The following is an 11796-nucleotide window of genomic DNA, read 5'->3' as shown; positions in this document are numbered from 1 at the left end:
CAAATTAATAGAGCAAATGTATATGTATATATAGTATAGAAAATAAATTATTTAAAAAGTGTATACATTACATTTTAGGTATTAAGTCAAAATGCTTCTGCATCACTATTGACAAGAGCAACAACTGTAAAACACACTTCTTCCGGATCACGAGCCATATATTCTTTACACACGCGTGCAGCATCTTCTAATAGTGTTTCTGGACTAGTTGCACCATGCTCAATAGGACCAGATTTACGTCCATCTGAAAGTTTGAATACTTATCAAATTAATCGTGATATTCTCATACTATTATGTATCATACATTTCCTTAACATAGAGATTTTCACCTAATTCATATAAGACTCCATTTCTTTGGATAAATGCTATAAAATGGTGGTATATTGGTGTTTCTTGACTTGGTACCTACAAAATTTTTTAAATTACAGTTTAATGATTATATAAACAGAATGAGAATTATACCTCTGTTTGTCCTTCATGTGCCAATTCTTCATGTGTGTTACCAATATCTTGTGACTTCATCAAAAGCTCTCCACGTTCCGAGAAGGAAAGATCTTTTGATTCATTCAAAAATTTGTATAAAACACCATCTTGCAGATTTATACTATAAATAACAATGCACAACAATATACAAGACTTTCCTTAAAATAAATTCACTTTCTATGTTTCTAAAACTGAAAACTTACCGATCTAAATTATTTCCAATACTGTGAATTAATGCAATTGTGCCACAAGCATTATGAATATATTGCTTCATATGATAAACTGATGGATCTTTAAGGCTTGGAGTACTTGTATCACTTTCTTTAACATCTTCCTCACTTTCTAAACCATTGCCAGTCTAGAAATATCAAAACTGTTAGATATTACATCTTAACTTAAATAAACATTACATGTGACTTTAAATTTCAACCTTTTTACGTAGAGGATACAGCAAAATGACAGCAAGAACTGGTTTGGGTACAAGTGCCAATAAATCAGGTTCTAGTCCATAAACATCAATAATACTCCATTCCTTTGGTACGCCTAGTTTATGTAAAAACTACAAAATATATGTTTTATTATCAAATTAAATAAATATGAAATCAACAAGTTTACTTAATCATAAAGTTACTTTAAAAACAAAAACGTGTTATCTTATTAACATTAACATTCAAGTACTTAATATATACAAGTAATAAAAAGTGCAATATATAAACATTATAATATCGGTGACTAATATCAACATTTAAAAGTCATGATGATTTACCGTTGTCATAACCTAAAACAAAAAAATTAAATTATTAAATAACGCTTAAAAAACCTATGTATATTTAAATTTTTAATAAAACTCAGATAATTCATACATCTGGATTTGATTCTAATGGTATCCAAGACATCATGATGTATTTTATATATTCTATAAAATATCAGCTCCTTCAATACCGTATAATTTTAAATTTATATGATAAATATTCTTTTAACGAGGATTTTTACATTAATGAATATGTTCAATAAATTATTCAATTTCAGAACAACATATTTCTTGTGTTAAAAAAGAATTATAAGCAAATTTTACACACTATTATCAACTGTATCCCTCGCAAATTTCAGTCAAATTCTGTATATCTATATATATCGATCCCACCCATAGCATGCTATTGGTTACTGATAAGATTTTTTGAGGAGAAAACTTCAAACAATTAATGACAAATGCTCTGTTGTTTATAGCATTTGCTAACACGTTTCATCAATTTTTTTTGTACATTGTATAAAGTAAGATATTTAATATATAATAAATACTTTGTTAACACTATTTCATTTAAATATACTTGAATAGTATATAAGTTTAACATTTTAACATTTTAAAACTTATTTTGTAATTCAACAATAAATAAGCATAGATACTTTTTAATCAAATAAATAAGCAATAAAATGCTTCAATATTATCTATCATGTTTAATCTAATCAGAAATGATATAATGGGTCAAAGTTAATATTCACGTTAGATTTTATCCCAATTTTTAATCTGTTATTTGATGGAAGTATAAATACCTTTGTAATATGTTATATGAATTATTTTCAGTAAGTACCAGCCATGATAGTCAATCTGCCAATATTTATTTTATTGAGTTCCTCAATATTATATATGCCAGGGAAAAGTGAATATATTCATATATCAGTAAGTAGTGATAAAGAAAAGTATGAAACATTGTGGCCCTTAGAAACAGAAGTAGGTGAATATTCTCCAACATGGAACAGCTTAGACAGTCGTCCACTTCCACAGTGGTATGATGATGCAAAATTTGGCATTTTTATTCACTGGGGTGTCTTCAGCGTTCCTAGTTTTGGTTCAGAATGGTTTTGGAATAATTGGAAGGGTAATGTATCTTTTTTAATCAATTGTAGTACCTGTAAAATAGTTCATTGTTTTGTATCTTTTAACATTTTTTTTATATAGTTTTTCACATTTTTAATACTATTCAATTAATTATTTTTAGAAGAACATGATAGTACCAAATACCGTGATTTTATGAAGCAAAGATATCCACCAAATTTTACCTATCAGGATTTTGCTCATGATTTTACTGCTGAATTTTTCAATGCTACTCAGTGGAGTGAATTATTTCAAGCCTCAGGTGCAAAATATGTTGTATTAACAAGCAAACATCATGAAGGATATACTTTATGGCCTTCAAAGTACTCTTTCAGCTGGAATTCTGTAGATGTAGGACCACAAAAAGATCTTATAGGTAATAATTGAGCTTTACTTTATTATTGTAAATATTTTGTAATAGTTTTATATTTCTAATAAGCATTTCTTGAAATTAGGTGAATTATCAAGTGCAATAAGAAGTTCAACCAATTTGAAATTTGGTCTTTATCATTCCATGTATGAGTGGTATAATCCTCTCTATTTATCTGACAAAGAAACTAACTTTACAACTGAGATTTTTGTTCAGCAAAAGATTATCCCTGAATTACATGAGTTGGTAGAAAAATATAAACCAGAAGTTGTATGGTCTGATGGTGACTGGGATGCACCTGATACATACTGGAAATCAAAAGAATTTTTAGCTTGGTTGTACAATGAAAGTCCTGTAAAAGACACGGTTGTTGTGAATGATAGATGGGGTGCAAATATTCCGTGCCATCACGGTGATTTTTATACATGTAGCGATCGTTATAATCCTGGTAAATATTAGGATTCATAATCCGATTTTGTATATATATTTTTAATATGCTATATTTATTACATAAATGTTTAGGAGTACTTTTACCTCATAAATGGGAAAATTGTATGACAATTGATAGAAAATCTTGGGGATTTCGTAGAAATGCTGTTTTATCAGAATATTTCACTTTACCAGAATTGGTAAAGGAATTAGTGGTTACTGTAAGTTGTGGAGGAAACCTATTAATGAATGTTGGACCAACAAAAGATGGTATTATTTCTCCAATATTTGAAGAAAGGCTGCGTGGAATGGGTATACTTATTATTATAATTATAAAGTCAAAGTTAATATCTACATTCTAAAGATAAGATATATCGGCATTCTATTACTAATTTTTCTAACAGGTGATTGGCTAAAAATAAATGGAGAAGCTATTTATAATACAAAACCTTGGATTGCACAAAATGATACCTTAAATAACAACGTTTGGTATACATGCACTAAAGATAAAAAGCAAATTTACGCAATAATTCTGGAATGGCCAAGTAATGATACATTACATTTAGGATCACTGGTAGTCACTGATGTCTCACAAATTTCCTTACTTGGATCTAAGAATTCTATCGAGGTATATACTCAGTTTTAAAAATACAGTCCGAGCCCCGTATCTGCTGACTCAGTATCTGAGGTTTCAGTTATCCACGGACTTGTTTGATGTCCTGTTAGAATTGTAAAATATAAATGCCCGACTGTATATTACGATAAACTATAAACATAAAAATTAGCATAAATAATGCAATTCATAATTATTACCACTTTTATCATTTTAGTGGCAACAAGATAAAGGAAAGTTAAATGTATTTCTACCAGCAGAACTTAACAAAGGTCAGCCAGCATGGGTGTTAAAAATAGAGCAAATATAAAATGCTATATTTAATAATACTGAAACATAATAAAACAATGATTTTTCAATGATTCGTTTATTAAAAATACGTTTTATATTTACTTAAAAAAAGTACATACACAGTACGAAATAACATTTTTATTATCTGACCCTACACCCTGAAATTATACTTATATATGATGTATTGGACAAAGTAAAATAACTTTGTTTTGATCACATATTCATAACATGAACTTTATGCAAGTTGAGATACCTCATACAAATAAGCTCCAAGTAACTTGGTCTAAAACAAAAGTATCATCAAATTTAAATACCATAATTACAACGAACTGTATTTTTATATAAAAATACTTACGCCTTCAATGTAGTTACGAATGTTTAACTTTTCATTTTGAGAATGTGCTCCATCGTCACCGGCACCAACTGGTAACAGCAATACATTTTTACCTGTTACTTCTTGAAATGTTAAAGTAACTGGAATTGATCCACCTTCGCGTGATAAATCAGGATCTACTTTATATACGTGTTTGGTAGCTTTACGACCAGCCATGTAATGTGGATGATCGGGATTTTCAGTCCAGCTTTTCCCGCTATGACCCATAATGACGTTCATTGTATTTGGACTACCCCTAACAGCCCAATGTTTGTTTATGTGTGCTTTGACTTTTTCCATGGTTTCTTCAGGTGTCATATTTGGTACTATTCTAATTGAAAATTTGCCAATAACTTTTTTTGGAATAACAGTCTTTGCACCAGGCTCACTAAATGCACCTTCAATTCCATGAAGCGATAAGCTGGGTTGTCTCCATCTATGCATCAAAAGCTGAATCTAGTAAAATAATAAAATTCATGAATACCAATCAAATACACTTAACGTTTAATATTAAATTAATTAATTTATAAATATATACTTTATCTTCATTGTGAGCCAATTTTTTGGCTCCAACAGACTGTTTCAAATCAGCTACATCAAATTCTATTTTTTTATAGCTTTCCAATTCTTGTTCTGTAACTTTAGCTACACTATCGTACATGCCATCTATTAAAATTTTTCCATTCACATCAACCAATGTATTTAATAGGTAAATCAGGTCTGGTACTGCTTCATACACAATACCACCAAATGTACCACTGTGGAGATCTTTGTCAGCACAAGTTATTTCCACATTGAAGTAACAGATACCTCTTAAACCATATGTAATACAGGGTTTTGTGGTGCCCAACCAGTAATTGTCAGATATGCATACATAATCCACTCCTTGCAAAAATGTATCTTTACGTGCCCAAAGAAGTTCATCTAAGCCTTCGCTACCACTTTCTTCCATACCCTCAAAAACAAACTTTAATCAAAGAAGATTTAATAAAGGAGATAATATTAAAAGATTATTGAATTATTTATAATCTAAATCACCTTAAGATTAACAGGGATATCAACTCCAATAGCTTTGTAAGCTTGCAATGCATGTATCCAACATAGTACAGGACCTTTATCATCTGTACTTCCTCGACCAAATAATTTTCCATCTTTTTCAACAAGAGTAAATGGTTCTGTGTCCCAACCATCTGTTTTTAATGCAGGTTGAACATCTAAATGTCCATACAAAAGAACGGTCCTTTTCTTTGGATTAGATCCAAGAGTTCCTAATAAAATGGGTGGCAAAGGGATCTGAGTTCCATCTGGAAGAGTTTGTTTTCCTATATCTGCTAATTCTGTAGTAGCACCAAGATTTTTTAATCTAACTTCTGCCCATTTTATCATTTTAGTTATTTCATTTCTATGATCCGGCCATGCTGAGACAGATTTTATAGCTACTGCTTCCTTTAAATTATTGATATATTCTACTTTATGATTATCAATGTAACTGAAAACCAAATAAAAGTATAATAATTAAACATGAAATATCAAAATATTATATTATACAATGGATATAAAAATACGGCGTATATTTAAAGTGGGCGTGTATATGGATATATAGATTCATAAGTACACATATACTGTTCATATGTATGTATATATAATATATTAATACTTTTAATTACCTAAATAAATTTTTCAGTGTAGGTGGAAGTTCTGATGCCATTCTTTTATCTATTATCAAAGAGTAATACAAAAAATACCGAGGTCCGATCCACTTCAGACTGAGAATATTTTCTGCAAATGTAAGCGCTACATACAACCGCAAAATTTTATCAGCAACTGAGAAATATTTATCCTCACGTCAATCTTATCGCTAAACGTATATAATCGCTTAATGTATATAAGTATGTACATAAGTTACATACATACATAATTTTCACTTCGATAAACAGTGAAAAGTATCTCTAAATATTTATGTTTATTCAAATTAAAAAACTTTATCTTGAATAAATTTACGTATATAACAATAAATATGATTAAACACTGAACTGATAAATTCATTCACAATTTTAACGTCTTAACTATGACTTACAGATTTTCAAAACACTATTTTTTTTTAAATTTTAAATGTATTAAACATTATAAAATTATAAAATCAAACGTGCATTAATAGCGAGAAATTACCTATGTATACTGCAGTTCACCAGAGTCCATAACTGCGACGCGTAGGTTGGAAGATGGTGGGGGAACGCAGCGAGCTCTCTGCTAATCGCTTTCTACTTCGTTTGGAAGTATCGCCAATCAGAGCGAAGATGCGCATTGGAGAAGCGCGAAGAACGAAAACTGGTCTTTTCGCAGTTATGGACTCTGGTGAACTGCGGTATATATATAACTATCTTCTCCTATCTTTTCAGTTTGAACAGTTTAATTTTTTATCAATGTTGACTTATTCAGATCACAATCACATATGAAGTTTGTATATAAACCAATACATGTTATATTATTGTAGGTCGAGTAAAAATGAATTATTGTGAGTTGAAATTTGAACAACTCTACTCAATGAATGTTGCCAACATACAGTATCGGAACTGATCTGAACTGATCTCGAGTGCTTTCAGTGCTTTGTGCGTAATATGGGAGGTTGTAAATAATAAAGTACAAAAGAGAGGCTACATTTTTACTTATCCTTATTGCAAGATTTGACAAAATTTGAGAAATGTCTCGTCATCGTGATGTGCGGTGCATGAATTATTCAGAAGGTATAAATTACTATTTACGTTAAATTATTATTCAATTGTTCTTTAAATACTTTAATGTTTTCTAAGCTAACATACGTTCTTTTAAAGAATATGAAAATTACGACGAGGTGTATGGACATTCTGTAGAAGATGACTATTGTGTATCTCCTAGTGGTAAGTTTTATCCAATACAAAATTGTACAAGTAGATTTGTATAAACATTTCAGTAATTTCAATTATAGCGGAACAGTTCTTATTTGATCGGAGTAAGCAACAAAATATTGCATCCTTCATCACGGAACCAGACATACTAGAAGACAATGAAGATAATAGGGAATCTTTGTCACCTTCTAAAGAAGAAGAAAGAGTGCTTACAGAATTGGAAAGAGCCAAACTTATATCGTGTATGGAATCTATCAAGAATATTATAGGAGATACAGTTCCTGAAACTGAAATAAAGAAGAAGATTATTCAATCAAATTTTGATGCAGAAGTAGCACTTGATCTAGTTTTAAAAGAATCTCCTCCAAAAACTGTTATTGGTATGTATGTCTATTATATGTAAGTACATATGTAAGTTTTTATTACCTTTATACCCTAATTTAAATAACAAATTTTTAGAATCATCTACAGGCCATAAGGATAATTTAGAACTTTATTCAGGTATGTGATTTATAGCTATTTATTTAAATGATAAACAAGTTGATATTTATAAATTATATTCATATTTTTATTGATAATTATTTTTTGACCTGTGATCTCTTTTGTTTCATGTGCTGTTCTTTAATCCGTCGGTAAGGTAAGATGCTACACCTATTAAGCTACAATCTACTTCATTTGTTATACCAAAATTTTCATTTAACAAACAGAATAACATTCAAAATTCTAATATGAATTCATGTTTTGCACGTAATATAGAAAGTTTAAGAACTTTATCTATTAGTAATCCTTCCATAATATCTTCTTCTTTACCTGGATGTATACCAAATTATATTGATTCAGTAGCATCAAATTCTACAAATGATCCTTGTAAAAATAATTTAGACGCGGTATCATTTAAATCTCTAGCTGATTTAACAGCTCACCATTTACAAAAATCTACTAATTTAATTGGTAGTACAAATTTTAATGGAGAGGCATCTTTATGCAGTACAAATTTTGTGATACCAAAATTATCAATTAAAAACGATAAGTCTAATGACTTAGAAAATGTACAATTAAATTCATTTGATAGTAAAAAAAATATCAATTTAGAATCAATATATGACCAGGAGAAAGATGATTCTATGGATTCATTTGAAAGGAGTATATCTAATGTACTTGCTCTTTCAAAGAATTATACTGATCACAATATTAAAAATAAATCGCAAAATATGGAATTAGCAGAAAATTCAACAAATGTGAGTGGTACTCGAACACCATCACCAGATCCTTGGATTATTGATTTGAGTTCTGCTTTAAAAGAAGCTACATCCTTAGTTGTAGATACCTGTACTCATATAAAATCAAAAGCATTAAAAGATGTTAGTAACGTCATTCCTAATTCACGTTTACAGACTTCTAATGAAAATACTGATATTCCATATGCAATGCTCCCTACAACACTGAATTTAAGTAGTTTAAAATACGCTAAACTTCCGTATACAAAAAGAAATGTATCTCTATTTGGCAGAACATTGTGTCGAATGTGGAAAATGAAAAAACCACTTCTTAAATCTCAATCAGAACAACATCAAACTATACAAAAATTTGATTTTTCAATTCCATATATGTAGCTGTACTTGACAAAATATGTTGCAATGTATGGATTAAATTAGATATAAAGTTTTTGCGGTACAAAATACGATGTTTAAATACAATTTTTATAAATATAGCTTTTGATTATTTTAAATGAAATCATGAATATATGGAAAAATCGGGTGTTTTAAGGAAAGAGTTCAATACTTTAAAGGTAAATAGTACTAAAATGTGGGAACTATTTATTTTTAAAGTCCTGAACTTCTGGGTTTTTAATACACAGAGAAGGGACCAGTAACTATTAGAACTTTAATTATTTTGGAAATTTTACAGTTATGAAAATATTTTTTTTATATTTTCTTGTGAGTGAAGCTCACAGTTATCAAGGTGCTAATAGGTACTAGTCCACTATTTATATATATCAGGACCTTTATATAATACTAAAAAATAATTTCTCTTTGTACAATTACTATAATATGTTATTTTTGTGTACATAATATTATTAAAATTTTAAAGCGGAGATTAGGAATTTTTTAAATTAAAATTGTACTTTTAGAATTTATAATAATAATATGTTTTTATATCAAAATCTTTACATCCTACTTTTTTATATATGTATATATATATAACATCACGATAACAATAGTTTACGAGAAATTTTACAATAGGTAACAAATTGTCATCCAAACCTACATTTCAAGTTACGGCACCATCCAATGTGAAAATTCTACATGCTGGAAAACGACCTGCTGTACAAGGTTTTGATTTGAGTGGAACAGAGAATACGGATATACTAAATTCTCGTGTTGAGAGTCCTCGTTCTCGAAGTCCATATTCTGATCATAATAGCCCAGAAATAAAGAGAAAAGAACGTACTGTACCAAAGGAGAAAAAGGCAGTTTCTTCAAATGCAAACAGTCCCCGATGTCAGTCACCAGTACCAGGACATGTAACACCCGACTTTGATTCTAAGCCAAAACTTAATGAAGAAAAACATGATGTTTTAAAAATATATAAAGATAAAAGAGGAGATAGCAAAGAACACATACATTTAGTTGTAGTTGGTCATGTGGATGCTGGTAAAAGCACTCTATTAGGTCGACTTTTGTGTGATTTAGGACAAGTTCCCTCAAGACTAATTCACAAATATCAGCAAGAAAGTAAAAAGATAGGAAAACAGTCATTTGCTTATGCATGGGTCCTTGACGAAACAGGAGAAGAACGGTAATTGATACCTTTGATATAACAAAATCTTTGTAATTTATATCATTGAATTTATTTCATGCATACTTTTAACAGAGAACGTGGAATAACTATGGATATTGGTCACTCTAAATTTGAAACAGAGACAAAATCTATCACTTTATTAGATGCACCTGGACATAAAGACTTCATTCCTAATATGATTACTGGTGCTACTCAAGCAGACGTGGCTTTATTAGTTGTAGATGCGACTAGGGGAGAATTTGAAACTGGTTTTGATAGTGGAGGTCAAACTAGAGAACATGCACTATTATTACGTTCTTTAGGTATTTTATATACAATGTTTATATAACACAGTTATATATTTCTATTTATTTAAATGAATTGTTTTTTTTAGGTGTATTACAATTAGCAGTGGTAATAAATAAATTAGATACTGTTGATTGGTCAAAAGAAAGATTTAACGAAATAGTGGAGAAAATGAATGTATTTTTAAAACAAGCTGGATTCAAAGATAACGTCCCTTTTGTTCCCTGTAGTGGTCTATCTGGCGAAAATATAGTAACCAAACCTAAAGAACCTTTATCTAACTGGTATAACTATTATTTCAAAAGTTGAATATGGTTAAATAAATAAAATAATGTGTTAATTAGTATCTTTTTATCATGCAGGTATACGGGACCTACTTTAGTTGATGTTATAGATAATTTTAAATGTCCCGAACGCCCTATAAACAAACCTTTCCGTTTCTCGGTCAATGATATATTTAAAGGTACAGGATCTGGATTTTGTGTTTCTGGACATGTGGAAACAGGTATGATATCTTTGGGTGACAAAGTTTTAATACTTCCACGGAATGAAACTGCTGTGATTAAAGGTATGTGAACCTAATGTACATTTCAAGTTCAATTTTCCTTTTATATATTTAGATATTTCAGGGAAAATGATATGATTGAATTTTAGGTTTGCAGGTGGATGAAGCATCTACAACAAACGCATTTGCTGGAGATCATGTTTCGTTAACGTTATCGGGAATCGACCAACAAAATGTTGGAATTGGTGATATCATTTGTATCCCACAAAATCCAGTTCCTGTAACTACATGTTTCGAAGCGCATATAGTTGTATTTGCAGTTAAAATACCAATTATGAAAGGTCTTCCAGTAGTGATGCACCAACAATCTCTAGTACAACCAGCTGTAGTTACGAAATTAATAGCCCAAATTCACCGAACTACCGGTGAGACCATAAAAAAGAAACCGCGTTGTTTACCAAAAAATTCTAGCGCTATTGTTGAAATTAGAACACAAAATCCAGTTTGTATGGAATTATATAAAGATGTTAAACAATTAGGTCGAATTACGCTACGCGTAGAAGGGACAACTATTGCAGCTGGACTGATTACAAAAATCAAGTAGTAATATAACAATTTTATATTACTATCCTAGTGTTATAATGGTAGAGATTCATTTAAATATTCATCTGGTACTGTAACTAAATTGCAGCTATTACACTTACATATTGCTGAAAATATATAAAAATTATCATCATGTTTGTTAAATTATGTCAATACATTATGTACATATAGGTTCATTTGCTATAACAAGATCACTTCTTTTATAGTCAGTATATAATATGTAATATATTTATAATGATTTGTAACATTTTTAACGTGAAGTTAGTGTAATATGTTTAATAAAA

The 11796-nt window shown here is 29.8% G+C and overlaps 4 protein-coding genes across 9 annotated transcripts; 2 read left to right on the top strand and 2 right to left on the bottom strand.

Moving 5' to 3' along the window:
- Positions 1–67: 67 nt before the first annotated feature.
- On the bottom strand, positions 68–1534 carry Uch (Ubiquitin carboxyl-terminal hydrolase). Of its 2 annotated transcripts, none has more exons than XM_034319804.2 (7): positions 1347–1529; positions 1250–1261; positions 914–1042; positions 687–841; positions 463–604; positions 330–405; positions 68–244 (listed from the first exon to the last, which is right to left on the bottom strand). In XM_034319804.2, exons 1-7 carry the CDS (start codon positions 1380–1382, stop codon positions 87–89), a joined length of 708 nt encoding a protein of 235 aa, XP_034175695.2. In that variant the 5' UTR covers positions 1383–1529; the 3' UTR covers positions 68–86. The 2 variants fall into 2 exon arrangements, with proteins under 2 accessions (XP_034175695.2, XP_034175705.2); XM_034319814.2 differs by having other exon boundaries at positions 124–244; positions 305–405; positions 1347–1534.
- Positions 1535–1617: 83 nt separating this feature from the next.
- On the top strand, positions 1618–5737 carry Fuca (alpha-L-fucosidase). Its single transcript, XM_034319697.2, has 7 exons — positions 1618–1755; positions 2066–2360; positions 2481–2732; positions 2812–3174; positions 3249–3467; positions 3560–3783; positions 3986–5737. The coding sequence occupies exons 2-7, from the start codon at positions 2078–2080 to the stop codon at positions 4076–4078; spliced, it is 1434 nt and encodes a 477-aa protein (XP_034175588.1). The 5' UTR covers positions 1618–1755; positions 2066–2077; the 3' UTR covers positions 4079–5737.
- Cndp2 (Cytosolic non-specific dipeptidase 2) lies at positions 4117–6740 on the bottom strand. Of its 2 annotated transcripts, none has more exons than XM_034319684.2 (6): positions 6602–6740; positions 6100–6211; positions 5471–5921; positions 4971–5399; positions 4415–4888; positions 4117–4342 (listed from the first exon to the last, which is right to left on the bottom strand). In XM_034319684.2, exons 2-6 carry the CDS (start codon positions 6138–6140, stop codon positions 4295–4297), a joined length of 1443 nt encoding a protein of 480 aa, XP_034175575.1. In that variant the 5' UTR covers positions 6141–6211; positions 6602–6740; the 3' UTR covers positions 4117–4294. The 2 variants fall into 2 exon arrangements, with proteins under 2 accessions (XP_034175575.1, XP_076546166.1); XM_076690051.1 differs by lacking the exon at positions 6602–6740 and adding an exon at positions 6510–6528.
- Positions 6713–11649, top strand: HBS1 (translation elongation factor EF-1alpha (GTPase) HBS1). Of its 4 annotated transcripts, none has more exons than XM_034319599.2 (10): positions 6713–6797; positions 6927–7176; positions 7264–7329; positions 7398–7697; positions 7777–7818; positions 9561–10116; positions 10192–10421; positions 10493–10688; positions 10767–10972; positions 11059–11649. In XM_034319599.2, exons 2-10 carry the CDS (start codon positions 7134–7136, stop codon positions 11511–11513), a joined length of 2094 nt encoding a protein of 697 aa, XP_034175490.1. In that variant the 5' UTR covers positions 6713–6797; positions 6927–7133; the 3' UTR covers positions 11514–11649. The 4 variants fall into 4 exon arrangements, with proteins under 4 accessions (XP_034175490.1, XP_034175508.1, XP_034175498.1 ...); XM_034319617.2 differs by lacking the exon at positions 6713–6797 and adding an exon at positions 7960–8055 and having other exon boundaries at positions 6861–7176; XM_034319589.2 differs by lacking the exon at positions 6713–6797 and having other exon boundaries at positions 6862–7176.
- Positions 11650–11796: the final 147 nt, after the last annotated feature.

The sequence above is a fragment of the Osmia lignaria genome, chromosome 9, assembly GCF_051020975.1.
Source record: "Osmia lignaria lignaria isolate PbOS001 chromosome 9, iyOsmLign1, whole genome shotgun sequence".
Taxonomy (NCBI): Eukaryota; Metazoa; Arthropoda; class Insecta; order Hymenoptera; family Megachilidae; genus Osmia; species Osmia lignaria.
The sequence above is the reverse complement of the archived record's forward strand: the minus strand, read 5'-3'. Positions and strand labels throughout refer to the sequence as shown.

What these genes read in the sequence shown, in the direction of transcription:
- Cndp2 (XM_034319684.2), bottom strand. Translation starts at nt 6,140, where the DNA reads ATGGCATCAGAACTTCCACCTACACTGAAAAATTTATTTAG. An exon ending in ATATCCCTGTTAATCTTAAG is followed by an intron (nt 5,400 to 5,470) that starts GTGATTTAGATT and finishes CTTTGATTAAAG; the next exon opens with TTTGTTTTTGAGGGTATGGA. An exon ending in TGGCTCACAATGAAGATAAA is followed by an intron (nt 4,889 to 4,970) that starts GTATATATTTAT and finishes TTATTTTACTAG; the next exon opens with ATTCAGCTTTTGATGCATAG.
- Fuca (XM_034319697.2), top strand. Translation starts at nt 2,078, where the DNA reads ATGATAGTCAATCTGCCAATATTTATTTTATTGAGTTCCTCAATATTA. An exon ending in ACCACAAAAAGATCTTATAG is followed by an intron (nt 2,733 to 2,811) that starts GTAATAATTGAG and finishes TCTTGAAATTAG; the next exon opens with GTGAATTATCAAGTGCAATA. An exon ending in AGAAAGGCTGCGTGGAATGG is followed by an intron (nt 3,468 to 3,559) that starts GTATACTTATTA and finishes TTTTTCTAACAG; the next exon opens with GTGATTGGCTAAAAATAAAT.
- Uch (XM_034319804.2), bottom strand. Translation starts at nt 1,382, where the DNA reads ATGATGTCTTGGATACCATTAGAATCAAATCCAGAT. An exon ending in TGTATCCTCTACGTAAAAAG is followed by an intron (nt 842 to 913) that starts GTTGAAATTTAA and finishes TGATATTTCTAG; the next exon opens with ACTGGCAATGGTTTAGAAAG. An exon ending in CACATGAAGGACAAACAGAG is followed by an intron (nt 406 to 462) that starts GTATAATTCTCA and finishes AAAATTTTGTAG; the next exon opens with GTACCAAGTCAAGAAACACC.
- HBS1 (XM_034319617.2), top strand. Translation starts at nt 7,134, where the DNA reads ATGTCTCGTCATCGTGATGTGCGGTGCATGAATTATTCAGAAG. An exon ending in AAATTCTAATATGAATTCAT is followed by an intron (nt 8,056 to 9,560) that starts GTTTTGCACGTA and finishes ATTTTACAATAG; the next exon opens with GTAACAAATTGTCATCCAAA. An exon ending in AAAGAACCTTTATCTAACTG is followed by an intron (nt 10,689 to 10,766) that starts GTATAACTATTA and finishes TTTATCATGCAG; the next exon opens with GTATACGGGACCTACTTTAG.